A 19682-nucleotide genomic window follows, 5' to 3' on the forward strand; every position below is an offset into this window, starting at 1 on the left:
CTCTTTTGTGGTATTTATGGAGCGAACATGGAAGACAAATGATGTCTATTGCACGACAAACGAAATATCATTTCCAAGATAATTACATGCATCAACTTTCTAGCTTCGTGTCATTAGGGACACAGTTAAAATAGGATTTTTAAACTGCGCAATGAATAACGACAACTACATCACGAATACAAATTTCAGAAGCCGCTTTATACACTGAAAAAACAACGTAAAATTACATTTCAACTAGATCTAAAACACAATATTCCTTGTATTTAAGCAATTACATGAATGCCTCTTTTGCCAGCTTTTCGAAACCGATTTAGTATTTTGGGTATACGTATGTCACCGCCGTATAATAGCCTCTCCGTTTAATTACATCGTGAAATAACACTATATCGACCAAGTGAACCGTTTCGATACAATCAAGGAACAAGAAACTCTTTTGTAGCATTCGCTTTCCGCAGCCTCCATAGGAACTTCAAAAAATATTTCTAGTACGTAGCTTAAAGTTACGAAATCTTTTTTCGTAAAGTTATCTTTGCGCGTCAATTTTTACTGTTCACATGTGACCAAGCAACCGACGCGTTAGTGAAATGGTCCGAGGGCAAAGAAATTATGAAATATCTCGCATCTCTAATCTCTAGCAGTCAGATCAGCGGGTTTCTTAAGGCCTATTTGACCAATTTTGATGAGTCAGCTTGAGTTGAGAAAACTAGTTGAGACGTGTAATCAGAAGTTGGAAAAGATTAATCACCAAACTAAAAATTTATCACTGACCAATGATTGCTGATTCAACCTTTTGACCTATCTAGTAGAGTCAAAGTTTTTATCGTCTGAAAAAGCCGAGGGGCTGATCACTTGCGAAATCGAGTGTACAAACGCCCATGAAATCAGATTTTCAACATCATTAAAATTTTGAAATCTTGGATGAAATTTTGAAATCTTAGGTGAAATTTTGAAATCTTGAAATTTTTGGAATTCTTAGTTGAAATCTTGAAAACTTTGGAAATCTTAGTTAAAATTTTGAAATCTTTGGAAATCTTAGTTGAAATTTTGAAATCTTTGGAAATCTTAGTTGAAATTTTGAAATCTTTGGAAATCTTAGTTGAAATTTTGAAATCTTTGGAAATCTTAGTTGAAATTTTGAAATCTTTGGAAATCTTAGTTGAAATTTTGAAATCTTTGGAAATCTGCCTTAAAATCTTCGAGAAGTTTAGTTGAAATTTCTGGAAATCTTTGGAAATCTTAGTTGAAATTTTGAAATCTTTGGAAATCTGCCTTAAAATCTTCGAGAAGTTTAGTTGAAATTTCTGGAAATCTGCCTTAAAATCTTCGAGAAGTTTAGTTGAAATTTCTGGAAATCTGTTAAAATCATAAAACTTCTTGGAATTTTTTAAATCTCTGTTGAAATCATAAAATTTTTCCAACTTTGCTCGAAATCTTACGAAATTTTTGTGAATATTTTGTAAATTGTAAAAATTTTTCAAATCTTTCAAAATCATTAGGAATTTTTTGAAATCTGAAATCGAGTGTGCAGATTTTTTGGAAGTGATCAGTCCCTCGGAAAAAGGAATTAAAATTTCAAAGAAGCTAATTGACCCGGGTATTTTAAGGGCCCGGAGAGAACTCTGTTGTGTCGACGTATAGACTTTGGGTCCACCCACATAAAATATCTGCATTATATTTTTTAGGAAACTAACCTTTATAACAGCGATCAACTTAAACATATCCATGGTTTCTTATGGTTTAATCATATGCTAAAATGTTACGGATTTAGAGGTCGTTCTTAACGGCCTTGACGACTCTAAGGGTCCGTGGACACAACCTTGTTGATCAATTCTAAAACATCCCTGTTTTGTTACCGATATAAACAATGCAGTTCAATAGCAAATTGTGACTTTTCTTAAAGCAGAAACAACCAAGTAAACAACTTTCTGAAGATTAAAGTTATTAGAGTGCAATTCTATGATATTATCAGAAATCAACTTCAATTTTTCGTCCTAGAGATTTTTCGAATTCTTACTCGGAGAAAAATGGAGGAAGTCGTTTACAACGTAACTACGGGGAGTGCGTATAAAAATACGGTAAGCTCAGATTACAAACATTTAAAACTTTGAAATTAATCTTGCTGAGCACTCACAATACTTGGGAATGTAACTGTTACTATAATTAAATAATTGAAATAACAGTAAAATAGGTTTTTCCCAAATGCGCGAACCGTAAAGTACTCGTTTTTACTATTTTTTTGGTAATCTATATCTATATAAATCGAAGTCCTGACTCACAGACTGACTGATAATCAACGCCCAGCCCAAACCGCTTAGTACACTGGTTTCCTTTAACCTATAGACGGGCTGAATGGTCTTTTGGGTTAAATTTGTTGCCATCTTTTTAAAAGACGGCCAGAAATTTAAAAGCCCTTCTTTATGAAATAATATCCTCATGAAAAGTAACAAAATATGTCCCGACGGGTTGACGGGTAATGCTCCTAGGGTGCTAAAAAATATTATACATCAGTAAAATCTATCCATTTCAGGTAAGGTTAAGTTAGGTGAGGTTCTGCTTAGGTTCAATTTGGGAAACAGGTTTCCCTATTCTAGCCACCAGTGGGAGCAACGAACGTTGACGGTATATAAACCACCCAAGAAAATGCCGAATCATTATTGCATTAGTCTCAACGTGCTTTTCTATTTTTAATATTTCACTTTAATTCCTAGGATTTAGGGCTGCTACCCTACGATTCCTTTGGCAGAATGATGTATTACATTTTCGAGAACAACAAACGCCTCAAGTATAGAGAAGGTAAAAGATTTCAGGTAAATAAATGTCATTGACACAGACCTAGTATAACTTCATGTTAATTTGAAAGCAAATTTTTACAATATCATTCATGAAATAATATCGAAAATTTACAACACCAGCTAATTATAGGGCACTAAAATAAATTCATTTTCAGGATTATACGATGATGTTTGAACCAATAAATTATAAAAAACCACCTTATAATAAGGCTCTATTTGTAAAAAGAACACCAACAGTAGAATTCATGCAATCTTGCTATAGATTTATCTCGGCAAAAACCACCACGTACAACACGAGTTCAACTGGAACGTTCAACGATATAAACACTTTCTCTCAAGGAGTAAGAAACATTTTTGCAATCACTCGGGTTATTTTAAGTGAAGAGATTTTGATAAGGAAGAGATTGGAAATTCCACGTAATGTTCTGTTAATTTGGTGTTATTAGGGACAACACTAACAACAGGACTAGCTTGTCTTACATTTAGATTTCAATTTTGGCCTGAACTACTAAAGTCAGAAGTAAGATAAGGGACTAGAAGTATCGAGTTAACCAAATTCTTTACTTAGCGAAAGTGAATATTCTTGATAACACACCAACGGTTGGCCCTCTGGTAGCGGTTTCTGAATTTCCCCTCCAAAACGGGAGACGCCCGCGGCGGTATACGGCCGAACTAGATTCAAGCACCCGCGTCCGTGTTCCGCGGCTTTAGGTTGAGGGGAAGGGGGTAGGAAATCTTTTTGGAACTCGACCAATTTTTTTCTCTCTAGAGATGGAAGCGGCATAAAATTCACAAATTTGTTCCCTAGTGCCAGGATCTATTACCAATACACCCCCGTGCATAGCACTTTACTTCTAGTCCCTTATCTTACTTTTGTTATGGTATATCTCAGCCCAAAAATTAGCATCTTAGAAATTTTCGGTATCAGTTGAAATTATCGCTTGATTTTGTGAAATTTGGTCAGATATGGATCGGGTTGGTTTGCTCGTTCGCACTTTTAACTCTGGTTGAGATCATTCAACGGAGAATCAATGGAATTCGAAACTCAGTCGTATCTTTTGCTTTCAAGAAAGTGTTTCTGTACTACGGAGCTCTATTGGGGAAAGGTAAAAAAGTCGTCTATACAGTCGCTTTGAAGCTAAGGCTATGTGTAAGGATCGTTGGACTATATTTTGTTCCCCTAGGATTTGACATTCCGGCGTCTATAGCCGTTCGAATCAGCGTGGGGCTCTTTCTATTGATAACTGTGATTCTCATCAACTTGTTCAGCAGTTTCATGAAAGCCAATTACTCCACTCAGAAAATTGAAAATGTCAACACAGTAGCGGACTTCATGAGAGTTCCAAACGTTTTGGGGGGTCCTGATCGTAGAGGGTCGGCCAGCAACCCTCTTTGTCGAACGGTATAGTTGATTTTTTTATTTTAAGTAAATTTACTTCCAAAAACTAGAGTGAAAGTCAGAAAAATTGTCTTCGACATTATTCAAATTACACTACCTCTGGCCGAATTCTTTCAGTACGACCTTTTACCTCAGAATTTACCGTAACGTTTGTTTATTTCAGAATAACACTGAAATAATCACTTTGTGCAAGTTTGTTGCTAAGAACGTACCAGTAAAATACGACTTCAGTTTACTCACAGAGCCATATGTGGGGTTTTGGGATTTTGACAGCACAGAACTTATGAGGACTATGGAGAGTCTAGGCCCAAAGTTCACAAGACGCCTCCATGTTGGCTCGGCCGAGTACCTTTGCGAACCGAAGGTATTTCTCACATTTCACACTCTACCACCAGAAGCTCTCAAGATCATCAACAAAAGGTTGGTTTTGTAGAACTATACCTTAAATCATGATCCTGTCCAATAATTTAACTTAATTTTATTTATTAGACTGCGCTCTTTCGTGGAAACAAGTCAAGAAACTCCTTGGCGTCGCTCTGTTCAAAGACAATTCGGAGGGAACGAACATGGATCTGAAAATGAAGTTCACGCCATCACCTGGAAAGAAATTCGAATGGCCTTTGCAATCTGGGCAGTAATGCTAGCAGTCGCTTCTGTCGTGGCCGCAATAGAGCTACTGACAATGATCCCTTGTCAATCTCAAAGCACCCGAGGAAGAATATTTTCAATGTAACTAACACGAAGTTTTGGAAAGTTTCAAAAACCCATCACATATTTAAGTTAAAAAAGCAATCTTTTATTTAAGTTAACAAAAATCAATCTTGTATTTGTTGAAAGTAGTGTTCATCCATGGCTAATGAAAAATTACATCAATGTAGTGGTCGGCATTTGGATAGGATAATATCTGTTTGTTTTATCCTTATCCATAATCTGAAATTATCCACGGGAAGTCTATGCTTAATGAAATGTAATCACGAATAATTATCTGATTATTATCCATGGATAACTGATTAACCAAAATTCTGTGGATTATCTTGTCCAAACGCCGACCACTACATCAATGCAAACAATATGTATTATGTTGGATTAACTTTCAACAAGCACTATAGTTACACCAATAAAAATGTTTTCAATGTAGCTAAAATGTAGTTGTAGTAGGTAATGTCGTAATGGAAACACATATAACAGGCAATTAAAATTAACTTAATGGCAACTAACAAGTATTTATGGAAATAATATGAATGTGGTTATTTTTTTTTGTAATAATAGTCAATTACCCCTAGTTGGACCCAAGATACACATGTTTTAGATGTAACTCACAAATTCGGTGATCACCTATGAAACACAATAAAACTATGTAAACAATCTAAGGTATATTTTTTTAATGAGAGTCAATGATCATCTATTGAACCCAATATTTAATCAGGTTTTTTTTGCTTCTAAATAATCAGGTATGTAGTTGAGGTCTAATGGTGGACTTTTGTTAAGTCGCTGCCGGGCAAGTCAGAACCGAAGTGTCAGTCTTCTCTGAAACCCACTAACTGGAGTGTGCTTATTCTCAATTATGGTTGACAATAAATCAAAGGCGAATTGCAAATTAAATTATGTGTTTAGAAATAATAACAAAATATTATCTTCATGTCAATTGTCTTCATGATCGTGTAAATTCCATGTTATTAGGATCACAATTAAGATTACACTCATAAATTTTGAAAGAAATATGGATTGCAAAACGTCTTGTGAATCCTTATAGCAATTTAAAATGCCGATTTACTATAGTAGTTGAATAAATTAAAAAATACTAAAATATCACAAATTATACATGAATTATTGCTTGAATAATTCATTACTTTTAATTTCAATACTTGTTTGTAACTTGACAGCCATAATTACATATTTAGATATAAACGTTTGAAGGTAGTCCTACTCTCGACTCGGAGAGTTATTTTATATTGGTTTCTCAACTTGTCTAAATTTCAGTGAACTGTGTTAGCGGTTCTGCAATGGCGAACACGTTTGCTCCGATTTGCAAACTGCTAACGCCATAATAATGGGTTTTAACAACAGACACATATACACGTACAAACAGACGCGTCAGAACCCGATTCTCCCATTTAAAAATAATAAAATTCCTTCCCCCCCTCTCTTTTGATGCCTATTGTTTACGAGATCATCCGATATGACGTAGGTGGAAACTAGGAGTGCAAAAACACGCCGCAGCAAGGAGTTTCAAATTTGACTTTCAAATAATTTACTTGAAAGTATTAAAAAGAGAAACCTTGAGGGAATCTTTAACTGCAGATAATTTAGCGCAATATGCAACAATCAGATTTTTTGACATAACAATGCACAATGGAAGAAGAGTTTGTCAGTACAAATTATGACTCCTTAGGAATAAGGTGGTGCTCTATACATTAATGTCTAGACACATTATTATCTCTACTCTTAATTTTCGTTCATACAAATGCTTTATGCATTTATAAAAAGTTATTCCACAGTACCTCATCATCGTTCCGTATTTGCTGCGTATCTGGGTAAGTTGAAGTCTCAAACGTTCCAAGAATATTTGGCCATAGCTCTATCACTAGCGGTGTATCATTGAGAAAAATTGCTTTTCGGCTCTAGTAAATTATTCGTTACTTGAATTGGAATTCATGATGAAGAAATGATTCCGGAAATTTGTACCTCATGAGAACAAACTATATTTTTGTTCTTAAGTCCGTAACCACTCCACTTCCTTCACCTTCTTCCCAAGGAAATGTTTACGTCGTCTACTTTCAAAAAAGAAAGAAAAAATGGACTTTCATTTTAGACTCGTGGTGGAGGAGATTCCCCCCCCCCCCGCACGAGTATTGCGCCGACTTTTCAAGGTCTCTCTCCCTAGCTTTTGGCAAAGGGTGAATAGACTTCGCCTCTTCGGAAGGGATGGTGCTGTCTGCTGAGAGTTCTACTGTTAAGTTAATATTTATCAGTCTCTCTCAGAACTGGAGGTATGGCGTCTAGTAAAGAAAGTTTTCCCTCACGCTAGCTTTTTTAGCCCCTATAGTTTCACTTTTTATTATCTTACATGTCGCACGAGTGTCCTTTCTGCTGGGGCTTGTTTATTATCTATTTTTTTTGGTAAATATTTTTTGATTCCCGAATCCCAAGTCGGACGGAGTGGCGCCCTAAGCGTCACTCCTATGAATAAAAAAACCTTTTTGCGCCCCCATAAAAAGAACGAGCTGCTCGTGGGTATTGTAGTTGTAGAATTGGCAGTGCACGGTCTAGACCGTTGTTTACGCGAATAAAAAGTTTTTATTATATTTACGAATTGCGTTTATTTTTCTTTCGTTACGTGGACAATAAGTCATTAAAGCGGGAACCTTGGAACTTCTAATTGTAATTATTTTCTTTAGGCCTCTTAATCTTTTACTAACTTTGCGGTTACAAGTCCACTTATCGGTTTTAAAGAGTTCTTTTCACTATGCGGGCTTGAACACCGTCGATTTTAGTCGAAACTCAACCTTTGAAAATAGAGTTATGGGAATTGTAGAGATAGCTTAATTGTCTTTTTAAAATCAATTAATACTTCGTTAGTGTATATTCATGTAAAATCGAATAGAAAATGATCAAATCGCGATGGATAAAAGTCCCAATCAGTCGAAGAGCATTGAACCAAATTCCCATTTCGACGTATAAAAGTTGAGGGAAATATATTTTCAGGCTTTCAAAAGAATCCCAGTTGACAGAAAAATCTTATCGCGTTAAAAACCTTGTTTAATGTTAAAGTAACTTTTTTAGACACACCTTGTCAAAAATAACTTGAATTTTTATTTACCTACGCTTATCCACATGACGAATTTAAACTTTAATGTTTTTATCAACCAATTAACAGACATAAACTTGATAGTTAATCAGATTGTTTTAATGTGTCACTCTCTTAAATAGATATAATTGCTATTAATTATTTTAATCGTCATTATTCTAGTTAAGTCGTTTTAAGAAAAGTTAGTCCTATAATAATTTCAAAAATAGCTATTGTTGGCGTTTGTATTCAAGCGTATGTCTCTTAAACAATATTTTTAAATTTAGGGTATATAAGGCGATTGATTCATAGTAAATAATAATAAAAGCCGCAATCGAGTGAACCTTTGGTGAAAGCACTGCCTTTGGAAGGCTAAATGTTTCACGTAACCCTAGTCGATCGCCACGTATATATTAACCCTAACGATGATAAAGGGGTATAAGTAAATATTGAGTACTGCGAACGCGGTAGGAATATTGCCAACACGTTCGCTCCGATTTACCAAATGCGAACAGACATACACACACACAGACACGTCAAGTGGATAAAAAAATCGAAATAAAGGTGTTTTGACGATGAAATACCAAATTAATGTCGATAAGTCTCGTAGAAATACTGAGAAATATTTGAAATACGAAAGAATAATATAAATGCGGAGAAATATTAGAGGCACAAAGGAATAATGGAAATATTGGAAATTTAAAGGAAATATCGTGAAATATTGGAAATTTTAGGAGAAATATCGGGAAAAAAAGAAATACAAAAATAATAGAAATAAATCGTAAATAATTGGAAATAAGTAATCCGGTCTACATTTTTTGGCGAAGTGAGTAGCCCCTCGGTCCCGTCGACTTCTAACTTTGATCTTAAACAGGTCGTTCATTACGTTATACAGCCCATCACCCTTTACCCAAAATCACTTGAGCAACTGGCAAAATCATCAATTGCTCGACTTTAGAAATAGTTCCTTTCTAAGCCCCCTGTGGAGGCAAGGGACTATAGAGAATGCCGGCACCGGCTGGGTGATAGCAGTTGTCAATACCGACGGCGTGGTAGCCACTTCATTATGTTAGGCGGCTATTACTAAATTTCTTTTCTTCTTACAGATATAAAAACATGTCTCTTCTTCAGACTGGATTTCGCTCATTCCTGCTCTTTATTATTGTGATGTTTTACCTGCTCAGTCTGGTACAAGCACAATTGGAAAGTAAGTAGCATATTGTTTTTCTCCAAAAGATCAACTTAGATAGACTTTTGAAAAAGAGTGTACAAGCCGTACGTTTTCATGCTTTATTCAGGGTTCGTACTGAACTAGGATAAGTCAGGGATTTAAAGTTTCTTCCTAAAACGTCAGGGATAGGTCAGTGATTTCGATTGGTATATCAACCAACACCTTAAAGTGGTTAGGAATTTTGGGGAAATTTGGTCAGGGATAAGCTGGAAAAGTCAGGGATTTTCAATATAAAAATTTCGTCCGAACACTGTTACTGTGTTTATCATTCCATGAAATAGAGAGTAATTTTATTAACTTTTATTATCATTTCTTATAGTTCACTGCTTTTTTGATTATTTTTAATTTCAATGAATAGTTTAAGAATAATTCTCTAATTTTTTCTTTATACATTTTTTAATTTTATTGAATAGTTTACGAATAATTCTCTAATCTTTAATTTTTTTTCTTTTTTGAACCGTGTTGTGTATAGTTGGTAAGTTGAAAAGCTTATTTTTTTAATTATAACTTCATTAAATCGTTTAAGCAAAATGCTTTATCTTTCATTAAAGTAGTATATAAATAAGAGTTCTGGATAAGGGAAAATGGGGATTGTTTTTAAATTTTGCCGCCTCATAGTACGGTAGAGGCCGCCAAAGGTAGTACGGAGGGTCCGTACACAATTAGACGAGGGGATTGGATTCTTACACCGTTTACAAGTACGGGGAAGACCGATTAGTTCTGGATAAGGGAAAATGGGGATTGTTTTTTAAATTTTTCCACCTCATAGTACGGTAGAGCCCGTCAAAGGTAGTACGTAGGGTCCGTACACAATTCGACGAGGGGATTGGATTCTTACGCCGTTTCAGAGTACGTTGGGGGGGGGGGGTGGGAGACCGAAACAATTGTATGAAAATTATTTGCCTAATCATCGGTGCTTTCCCTGGTATATTACGGGAGTCTGGTGTCGAGACAGAACGAAGAGTTCTCAAATTTCTCTTCCGAGAGACGGAGACGACCATCCGAGAGAGAGAGAGAGGAAAACGTTTTCAATGTGTATGAAAGAGCGTGAATTATAAATTCTTCATAGGGATTATACGTACAACATTGACTATAGGGTATATAATTTTTCCGAACAATGGAAAATGAGGATTGTTTTTAATTTCACCGATCCAAGGGTACGGGAGAGGCCGACTAAATATTACGGTTAGTGCATACCTAGGAATCGATGGGGGATTCAAATATGGATGTATTTTTACCGGTTTAATAGAAAATCCAGGTATAATTATAAATTATCCATACCAGTTGTACAGTCTACATATATATACGATTCAGAAAATAAAGTACCAAGAATTCAAATTTATAATTGAGAAATAACCATAGCTTCTTTCGAAGAGAAAGGTTCAAAGTTCAACCAAATTTACTATATAAAGCCGATTCTCAACCGAATCTCTTAATCCTCGTCATTCGAATACAATCTGGATGATGTATGGTAGTCTATGTTTTATACATTTCGAAAGGACTTTAAGGAGTATAGATCAAGAATTCAAGTAAGATGTAAGAGGACTTTATCTGCAAAGACTAAAAATAATATATAAACTAGAGCGTTAAATATTAAAATTAATTTCTCCAATCCTTAGGTATAAGAAGTCTGTAGTGCTTGATTTTGACTTTGTTCAAGGTAGGGAGTCTCGCGTAGCGAAAGAATTTGCAGCCATTACAGTAGAAAATCCACCTAAAATCGCCTCGTGGACGTTTACTCCTCCGTACCCTGAAAGTGAATTATCCGAAAGCGCCAAACGACAAAACAATTGGCTTATTCACAACCTACATGGACTACCTTGGGACTATGGATTCACTCCCTACAATAAACTCAACGAGTGTGTGTCAATGGCCGTTCGAGGGTGTGAACGGGTGTTTTGCAAGGGTGAAGAAAAGTGTTATTTTTTATCCAACATAATTCACCGTGAAGTAACTGATTTGAACGGAGTGGGATGTCCCAAACCTAAGGACATTGATTTGGACGGACCGTTAATTTCTTGTTTAGCCGAACATAGAAACAGTTTAAAAACTAAGAAATATTTTTGCGCTCTTCAAAAATGTATCCTATTCTCCACGTGGATTTATAAACATCAAGATTATGTAAATTCTTTATTGGTAAATGAATAAAAATCAAAAATCTCATCTGGTTTCACTATTATTTCGACTCCAATTTAAAAAACATTCCCCCCCCCCGGGTTAGGAAATATGACTTCACGGTTTCAAGGTTTATTTGCACCTTCTGAAAAAAAAAAAAAAAAAAATCGTCTCACAATAGGGTGAAACTCTTTGCAGTTTTCCAGTACATATTAACCCTTATACCTTTCCCAGGAGCTCTAATAACATTATTGTTTTTCACACCGAAGATAATGGGTGGAATTCAATATTGAATTTTGTACCTTAGTATTTTCGTGGGAATTGATGAAAATTGGAATCTATTTATGAACTTTGTGTTTTCGAATAAGCAGTCAATAGTCTAGGAATTGCGACCCCCACCCTTATTTGAGATAGTATATATACCGACCTTACGGTATCTATAACTATATTCATCAATCTTCATTGTGAATAATGTCCACCACAGGCAGCTCTAGCTCTCAGTTAAATAAAAATGTTACTGTTGCCGTAATTCGGTACACGGCGACTTTAGGCCCCATTCCCGGGCGTCCGGATTTGCCTGAATTCGACTTTCGGCTTTTTGAGGTGACGGTTCGCAAAACCCATAATGGGTTTTGGGTGGATTTCCGCCCAAACCCATTAAACAACACGATTGATGTGCACCTTTGCTATCATCCAAACATCGCAAACATTCAACGAAAGCTTGGTGGAATGAACCAACTGATACGGGTACTTTTCTAGGCCTTTAATTTTAGGTTTCAAAATTGAATTATCAATTTTTATTAATTTTCAAGGTTGAGAAAGTGGACCGAAGTATCACCGATGAAGAAGACTCGTGGGTTAACTTGATACACTCTGCCCTTAACACCCCACAGTCGTCAACTCCCCAGCTCCCGTCTACTATCCCAATTGCAGCGTCAGCCCCAGTTCCATCCACATCATCATCTACCACTGCACTATCTATCACGACACCTTCATCATCTGCCACTGCACTATCTATCACGACACCATCATCACCCCAACTTGCGGAGAAGCGGAAGAAGAGAAGCACCACCACGGAAAAAACAAATAAGAAGAGACCGAAGAGAGTGGAATTCTCTGATGAACTTGAGAATCTAATCGCTTTGCAAAATATAGTAGACGAAGCGTTATTAAATTAAATGATAAATAAAGGCATTTTTGAAGCCTGAAATAATAATAATAATTAAAAATAATAATAATAATTAAAAATAATAATAATAATAAAAAAATAATAATATTAATATTTCAATATGTATTTGTTAATCTCTTTACACTAATAAATAATTACATACTTTTAATATCCGTCTCATATTACTCAGACCGGGAAAGGGGGGGGGGTTAGAACTACGAAAAAATTATCCCCTCAATGCATATATAAGCTGATTCAGACCGTTCATATTGTTAGTCGCAAATAAAGATCAGGCTATTAAAATGTACTCGTGTACTTTCTGTGGAAGAAATTTTAGTTTCAAGCACAATTTAAACAGACATATTCGCGAAGTACACGGTAACGAAGAATTTGTCTGCCAAGTTTGCGGCAACGGTTTTAAGCGAAAATTAGGATTGCAACGACATTCGCGTATTCACGCGACTACTTTAGTGGAATCCACCACTCCTCAAACGAATAATGATCCTTTACCTTCAACTAGTTTCTCAGAACCTAGAGAAGAGGATTCAACCCCATTGCTGGTTAATGTGGAGGAACTTTCCGTTCTCGATGATGCAATTTTAAGCTCACGCTATACTCCTAAAACTGCGCAATCGGACAGTGAAGTTTTACTAGCCAATATTAAACCTGCCTTAACTAAATACTTAGAAAACCGTTTAATTAAGAAACGTGGTATAAAATGGAATGTCTTTATACAAACGAGATATACGCGTGAACTCAACGACGGTGAGGAAGTTGAAGCGCTACCCTTTTTCCGCAGCAAGAACCAAACTACTCTACAGCCTGATATTATCCCTTCCCAAATTGACACCTGTGGCAAGCAGATTGCGAAGGCAATGGAGGAATTTCAAGATATGGGTAGTGGCTGGACCATCGACCGTATCTTGTTTTTCCAAGTCGATATAATAACCTACATGCCACTGGTTGGTGGTGCGCGTGTAAGACTCCCATCCCAATTGAGTAATGGGAAAGGGGTTTTGAATATAAAATCGAAAGACCAAAAGTGTTTTTTATGGTGCGTGCTAGCGAAGTTACATCCTCAGCCTGTTAATTCAAACAGAAGCGAAAGTTCAAAATACAGTATTTTTGAAAATGAGTTGGACTGCAGTGACATATCTTTCCCCTTTGAATTAAATACTTTTAAACTTAAAAAATTTGAAATCAAAAATCATCTATCTATTAATATCTTTGGATATGAAAAAGAGGTTTTCCCTTTACACGTCAGTGACAACAAAGTTCCGGAAAATCGTCAAATAGACCTTCTCTATCTTCTGTCTGGAGAAACCAGACATTTTTGCCTCATAACAAATCTTAGCCGTTTATTAAGTCACTTCACTAATTACAATGGAAAAGTTCACGTATGTCGATATTGTCTACACCGCTTTGCTGGAAAAAACTCCGAACAAAGATATAACGAACACCTTAGAAACTGTAACGTTCACGACCCGCAAGTTGTTAAAATGCCCTACAAAGAACCCATTTTGGAGTTTAAAAAAATCGACTGGTTACAAAAGGTAAGGAAACTACAACAATTTACATAGGGTAGAATTAAATTCTCTTTTCATTTTAGGTTCCATATGTTATATACGCGGACTTTGAGTCCATTATTGACAAAATGCAAATATGCCTTCCGGATTCTTCCCTTTCCTCAACAACTAAGCTATCTGAACATGTAGCTTGTGGTTTTAGTTACGTTGAAATCGGACCCGACGGTATTAAATATTTGTATTAAATATTTTCAGCTACTAATATTATTTTTATAGGAAAACCAAACGCTCCCGTAACCTATCGGGGGACTGATGCTATCGACGTTTTTCTTGAAAATTTGTTGATGGAACGGGAGAACATCACTCATTTATTGAATGAGAATATCCCCATGAACCTTACACCGAAGGAAGAAGAAATGTTTCGAAACGCGACTCATTGTTACGTCTGCGAAGGGGTTCTTACGCTAGACGATCCTGGAGTGACAGATCACTGTCATTATTCTGGTACGAATTTCACGATACTTATTTTGACGATAAATATAAATACTCTACTTTTCAATGTTAGGTCGTTTTCGGGGAGTTGCGCATAACTCATGCAATTTAAAGCTACGTGTAGGAAAATTCACCCCCGTCATAATGCATAACTTATCGCGGTATGTGAAATATCTTTTTCCGCGTAACTTACGTACATAAACAGTTATTGTATGTTTTAGCTACGATGCTCATCTTATTATGCAGAGAATTGGATTGATTAAAGAAGAGAACATTTCCTGTATTCCGGCAAACACTGAAACATATATTAGTTTCACTTTAGGCCGCCTTCGTTTTATTGATTCTTTTCGCTTTATGCCAGCCAGTCTCGAAACCCTAATCACTAATTTGGCCATGGGTGGACCTGATAAATTCCCCATACTGAGCGCATTTTATCCTGCTCATCAAGTTCCTTACCTGTTAAAAAAACTAAACTATCCATACGACTATATGAGTTGCGTAGAGAAATTTGAAGAAACCATACTACCCCCAAAAGAGGCATTTTTTAACACCCTGACAGATGAGCATCTATCAGATGAGAGTTACGAATCTGTCCGTCAAGTGTGGGATAATTTTAACATCAAGAACCTAGGTATTACGATGGTATCTTATGAAATTTACTTTTGTCTCTAATGTCATTTGCTCAATAGGGGAACTCCACGATTTGTACGTTCAAGCAGATACATTACAGCTCGCTGATGTATTTGAAAGTTTCCGCTCCATGTGTGTGGAATACTACGGCCTGGATTGTGTTCACGCATATACTGGGCCCGGTTTCGCCTGGGAATCGGCACTGCGCATGACCAAAGTCAAGCTTGACCTTCTTCTCGACATAGACATGCATTTTTTTATTGAGCGTGGAATAAGAGGGGGTGTGTCTATGATTAGTCATCGCTTTGCCTAGTGGTCGGCGTTTGGACAAGATAATCCACAGAATTTTGGTTAATCAGTTATCCATGGATAATAATCAGATAATTATTCGTGATTACATTTCATTAAGCATAGACTTCCCGTGGATAATTTCAGATTATGGATAAAGATAAAACAAACAGATATTATCCTATCCAAATGCCGACCACTAGCTTTGCCAAAGCTAACAACCCATATATCCCCGAAACCTATGACTCTTCGAAACCTTCCAACTACATCATGTATCTTGATATGAACAATCTGTATGGGTATGCTATGGTGGATTCTCTCCCGACGAGTAACTTCGCTTGGGTACCAGTTGAAGACCTTTTAGACTACGCCAATAAAATCGTTCTACCTTTATCCGACGACTCAACCTATGGCTTTATATTAGAAGTGGATTTAGAATACCCCGAAGAGCTACATATCGACCATAATTGTTATCCCCTAGCGCCTGAATCTCGACCTATAACTACAGACTTATTCTCATCTTATTATAACTTCATGCTTAAACAATTAAACCTGGCCGTGAAAGACACCCTGCCAAAGCTTGTGCCTTCTCTTTTCAACAAGGAACGATATGTAGTACACTATCGCAATCTGAAATACTACGTTTCAAAAGGTCTTAAATTAACCAAAGTTCATAAGATCCTATCCTTCACCCAAAGCCCATGGCTTCGCCCGTTCGTAGAGTTCAATACGGAAAAAAGAAAGCATGCCAAAAACAATTTTGAAAAAGAATTTTTCAAACTTTTAAATAACAGCACTTTTGGTCAGTTAAAGTACTGAATTTCAATTTTTATAAGTTCTAACATGATTTTTCGATCACAGGCAAGACTATGGAAAATCTCCGTAATCGTATCGATTTCCACCTCGTACAAACACCTGAGCGGGCTATCAAAAAAGCGTCATCTCCTTCATTTAAGCAATACACGATTTTCCACAATGAGCTTGTCGGTATTGAAATGAAGAAGAAGTCGCTAACCTTAAATAGACCCATCTACACAGGCTTCACCATTTTAGACCTTTCCAAACTAGCAATGTACGAGTTTCATTACGAGTACATGCGCAAAACGTATGAAAACGAAGCCCGACTTCTTTTCACGGACACTGATAGCCTGACATACGATATCCAGACTAAGGATGTCTACAAAGACTTTCAAAACTCTTCCCACCTCTTCGATTTCTCGGGATATCCCGAGAATCACCCTCTTTTCAATAACACGAACAAAAAAGTCATTGGAAAAATGAAAGACGAGATGGATGGAATTCCTATACGAGAGTTCGTTGGTCTCCGTCCCAAAATGTACTCTATCCTTTCCGAGAAGGGGGAGAAAAAAACAGCCAAGGGCGTTTGTAGGAGGGTGGTGAAGAAAAATATTCGACACTCTAGTTACCGCGAGTGTCTTTTTCAAAATCGTATTACTACAAACTCAATGAAGAGAATCCTGACTCAGAGGCATCAGCTTTTTACTGTCTCCCAAAACAAAATGTCTCTCAATCCTTGTGATAATAAAAGGTATATTTTGGGGGACGGTGTTAGAACGCTTTCCTACGGTCATAAATGGATCAACATTTTAAAAGGGAAATAAAACTTTCAATCACACTGTTGTAAATTCATAAATTAATATTATTAAATCGAACTTATCTTTGTTCGATGTAATTGCATCTAATTAGTTATAAATATCTTATTTAGAATGTATTTTTCTGTAAATAAACTTTGAAAAACAATATCATTTATTGAAAATTTATTGAATATCTTGAATACATAAATTCTTTGATCATCTCATCATTAAGATTTTTATTTTTAGAAAATCTAGACACGATATTAAACATTTTAACACCCCTACATCTATTAAGAGCGAAATACACACAAAATCCTCCACACGTTCTACTAAGATTTCCTTGTAATTGTAACGAGTTAAAAGTCACAGTTTTACTATTTCTTTCGACAAAGTCATTAAAACGAAACATATCAGGTGGATTTCCGTACGAGTCGAACATTTCGGTATTGGCATTTCTGGAGAAATACAAGGCTACCCAGTGCTGACCAGCACCGTTTGACGTATCGGTGTTCACGATATAAAGAGACAGAAAAGTCGTCACAAATTTTGGTAGTTGGTCAGCGGCAAACACACCCCGAAATAAATTTCTGGTGAACTTATCTTTCCCCAAAATTTTCGTTAGTTGTATCGTATCCATTCTAGTCGAAGATTACGGTTCGGTTCTTATCAATTTCAATCAAACTCAATAACGGCGATGGTTTCTTTTAACGCGGAAGCGAATTTCATTTCTAGTCTCAAATTTCCATTTTTAACGAGATGAAAATGGGAGGCATTGTTCATTAAATCGGCCGTCAAATCAAAGACAAAAAGACAGTTTCCCCCAGGGTAATCGTCGCGGCTTATTTGATTTCCTTCGTCAATATTCCACTGACTCGTTTGAAGAAATAAATTAGCGTACGCTTGGATGTAGCTATGTTCTGAAAAGTTTGGCGTCAGCGGTTTATGTGGTACGCTACTGCCGTCGGCGAACAAACCAATGTGATTCACATCAACGGGTTGGAAATTATATGGTGACAATTTTAGATCACCCAAAAACGCACTTTGTTCAACCATCCCTATGACGACTCTATTCGGTTTCTGCCCATTAAATAAATGATCCTGCACGACGCTCATGTTGCCTTTTGGGATAGAAAACGAAGTAACTTCCGTGCGGGTAATTGGGTATTTCGCTCTCGACATTTGTAACACCTTCGCGTGTGCAAGCGGGATTTCAGGTATCAATTTGACTTTCCTCAAATATAACGATGCCGCTTTAATGTTCAGTTTACATTTTACGTCAGAATGCAAGCAAAAATCAGTATTGGGCTTTCCAAAAACAAATTTTAAATCCACCAAGTTCAAAAGGTAGCGAGGTTGTTGGCAAATGTCTAAATGAAGAGCACCAATCATATCTATAGTTCCTTTTTGGGCGAATTTAGCCCTCTTCAAGAAACCCTTGTTATTCGCAAAATCGTTGAACTTGTACGGCGTGTCGCGATAAAATAATGAGCTTGTCAGATGACTATTTTTAGCAGAGTCTCCAAACGTTAACATAGTTTGAATCATACTTTTGTACGGGTAATTTTGAGCGCAAGGGGTAACCGATTTCTCGTTTAAAAACAAATGCACTTCGGGAAAGAGACTATGCAAAAACAAATTAACTGGGGCTACATTATCCGCCGGTGTAGTAACTGTACCATCCGCGGCAATCACGGCTGCTTTCGGGGAAGATCCATCGTCCATTTTCACATCCACTTGAACATGAAGCAGAGTTTGGGACAAATCCGTGTAGGATTCAGAATTTCCACTAATGCAGAAAACTAAGTTTGAATTGTTGCTGATGCTGGAAATGGGAAAGTATTCGACCCATTCACCACTGATAATTACCGTTTGCGTTAACGGGACTTGGAAAATATCCAATTCGCCATTGACGCAGCCACTAGAGTTAGGATGCATCAGCGCCATATTCTTGGGCTTTAGGAAAATATATCGGAATAAGAACGACACGATGTTTTCCTCTTCTTAGCTTTAACCCGAGTGACTTTGCGATGCACCCTCCGCCTCTTTTTAATTCCGGATCCTGTCATCTCCTTAACCACATTCGCAGCTGACAATAAGGTTTCTTTACCGGCGCTCTTCGATCTAGTCACTAGAGACTTTTTAATTGGAATACCACTAGCAACGTCCGTCACGACTTTCGCTCCGGTATCGAGAAATTTTCTTCCAAGAAACTGAGCACCACGTTTAAAAAGGGGCATGGCGCTCCGAAAGGCCGAAGCCAGTATGTTCCCTAATCCATACCCTCTTTGTACAGGAACACCCCGATATACAGGCATGGATCCGAAACCAGCCTGGTTTAAATAGTAGTCCTCATAATCGCTTAGGGCGGAAATGTAATGGGGTCGTCCCATGATGTTTGTCATTCGCCGCTATTCACTGAACTGAAAGTTACCCCATCCATCTCGTATTATTATAAGGTGAGCCAGGTCCTCCGCGGTCTGAAGTGTAGAGTAACGTTCACCTTCCCTCGTTCGAATTGTATAGGGTTTCCCAGTTCATCCATAACGTTAATTTCTATAGTTTGTATGTCCGAAGAAGCTACAGGCAGATAATGAGGTCGAGCAAATTCCACATCGACAGTTTCTCCGTCTTTTCCTTTCACGCTGATTATTCTCAAAAG

General features: G+C 36.8%; 5 protein-coding genes across 5 annotated transcripts; 4 read left to right on the top strand and 1 right to left on the bottom strand.

The window, feature by feature from the left end:
• The first annotated feature begins 2024 nt into the window (after positions 1-2024).
• On the top strand, positions 2025-5561 carry LOC149629844 (uncharacterized). Its single transcript, XM_089851714.1, has 9 exons — positions 2025-2075; positions 2484-2527; positions 2577-2619; positions 2709-2807; positions 2948-3133; positions 3757-3898; positions 3977-4194; positions 4355-4611; positions 4681-5561. The coding sequence occupies exons 1-9, from the start codon at positions 2025-2027 to the stop codon at positions 4922-4924; spliced, it is 1284 nt and encodes a 427-aa protein (XP_089707840.1). The 3' UTR covers positions 4925-5561.
• Positions 5562-9757: 4196 nt separating this feature from the next.
• On the top strand, positions 9758-12526 carry LOC149629845 (uncharacterized). The gene is made up of 3 exons (XM_089851524.1): positions 9758-10745; positions 10829-12071; positions 12137-12526. Exons 2-3 carry the CDS (start codon positions 11796-11798, stop codon positions 12500-12502), a joined length of 642 nt encoding a protein of 213 aa, XP_089707650.1. The 5' UTR covers positions 9758-10745; positions 10829-11795; the 3' UTR covers positions 12503-12526.
• A 268-nt stretch (positions 12527-12794) lies between these two features.
• Positions 12795-15453, top strand: LOC149629846 (uncharacterized). Its single transcript, XM_089851715.1, has 6 exons — positions 12795-14045; positions 14102-14243; positions 14295-14522; positions 14584-14671; positions 14732-15141; positions 15200-15453. Exons 1-6 carry the CDS (start codon positions 12795-12797, stop codon positions 15451-15453), a joined length of 2373 nt encoding a protein of 790 aa, XP_089707841.1.
• Positions 15454-15617: 164 nt separating this feature from the next.
• Positions 15618-17050, top strand: LOC149629847 (uncharacterized). Its single transcript, XM_089851716.1, has 2 exons — positions 15618-16230; positions 16290-17050. The coding sequence occupies exons 1-2, from the start codon at positions 15618-15620 to the stop codon at positions 17048-17050; spliced, it is 1374 nt and encodes a 457-aa protein (XP_089707842.1).
• A 645-nt stretch (positions 17051-17695) lies between these two features.
• Positions 17696-18967, bottom strand: LOC149629848 (uncharacterized protein F54H12.2-like). The gene has a single exon (XM_089851717.1). The coding sequence runs from the start codon at positions 18965-18967 to the stop codon at positions 17696-17698; it is 1272 nt and encodes a 423-aa protein (XP_089707843.1).
• Positions 18968-19682: the final 715 nt, after the last annotated feature.

Source organism: Phalangium opilio, unplaced genomic scaffold, assembly GCF_054372755.1.
Source record: "Phalangium opilio isolate 3A_F unplaced genomic scaffold, DU_Popi_V2 ptg000105l_1, whole genome shotgun sequence".
Taxonomy (NCBI): Eukaryota; Metazoa; Arthropoda; class Arachnida; order Opiliones; family Phalangiidae; genus Phalangium; species Phalangium opilio.

What these genes read in the sequence shown, in the direction of transcription:
- LOC149629848 (XM_089851717.1), bottom strand. Translation starts at nt 18,967, where the DNA reads ATGGCGCTGATGCATCCTAACTCTAGTGGCTGCGTCAATGGCGAATTG.
- LOC149629846 (XM_089851715.1), top strand. Translation starts at nt 12,795, where the DNA reads ATGTACTCGTGTACTTTCTGTGGAAGAAATTTTAGTTTCAAGCACAAT. An exon ending in ATAATGCATAACTTATCGCG is followed by an intron (nt 14,672 to 14,731) that starts GTATGTGAAATA and finishes TGTATGTTTTAG; the next exon opens with CTACGATGCTCATCTTATTA. An exon ending in TTTTAACATCAAGAACCTAG is followed by an intron (nt 15,142 to 15,199) that starts GTATTACGATGG and finishes TTTGCTCAATAG; the next exon opens with GGGAACTCCACGATTTGTAC.
- LOC149629847 (XM_089851716.1), top strand. Translation starts at nt 15,618, where the DNA reads ATGCCGACCACTAGCTTTGCCAAAGCTAACAACCCATATATCCCCGAA. An exon ending in TTTAAATAACAGCACTTTTG is followed by an intron (nt 16,231 to 16,289) that starts GTCAGTTAAAGT and finishes TTTCGATCACAG; the next exon opens with GCAAGACTATGGAAAATCTC.
- LOC149629845 (XM_089851524.1), top strand. Translation starts at nt 11,796, where the DNA reads ATGTCCACCACAGGCAGCTCTAGCTCTCAGTTAAATAAAAATGTTACT. An exon ending in GAATGAACCAACTGATACGG is followed by an intron (nt 12,072 to 12,136) that starts GTACTTTTCTAG and finishes TTAATTTTCAAG; the next exon opens with GTTGAGAAAGTGGACCGAAG.
- LOC149629844 (XM_089851714.1), top strand. Translation starts at nt 2,025, where the DNA reads ATGGAGGAAGTCGTTTACAACGTAACTACGGGGAGTGCGTATAAAAAT. An exon ending in GGAGTGCGTATAAAAATACG is followed by an intron (nt 2,076 to 2,483) that starts GTAAGCTCAGAT and finishes TAATGCTCCTAG; the next exon opens with GGTGCTAAAAAATATTATAC. An exon ending in GCAACCCTCTTTGTCGAACG is followed by an intron (nt 4,195 to 4,354) that starts GTATAGTTGATT and finishes TGTTTATTTCAG; the next exon opens with AATAACACTGAAATAATCAC.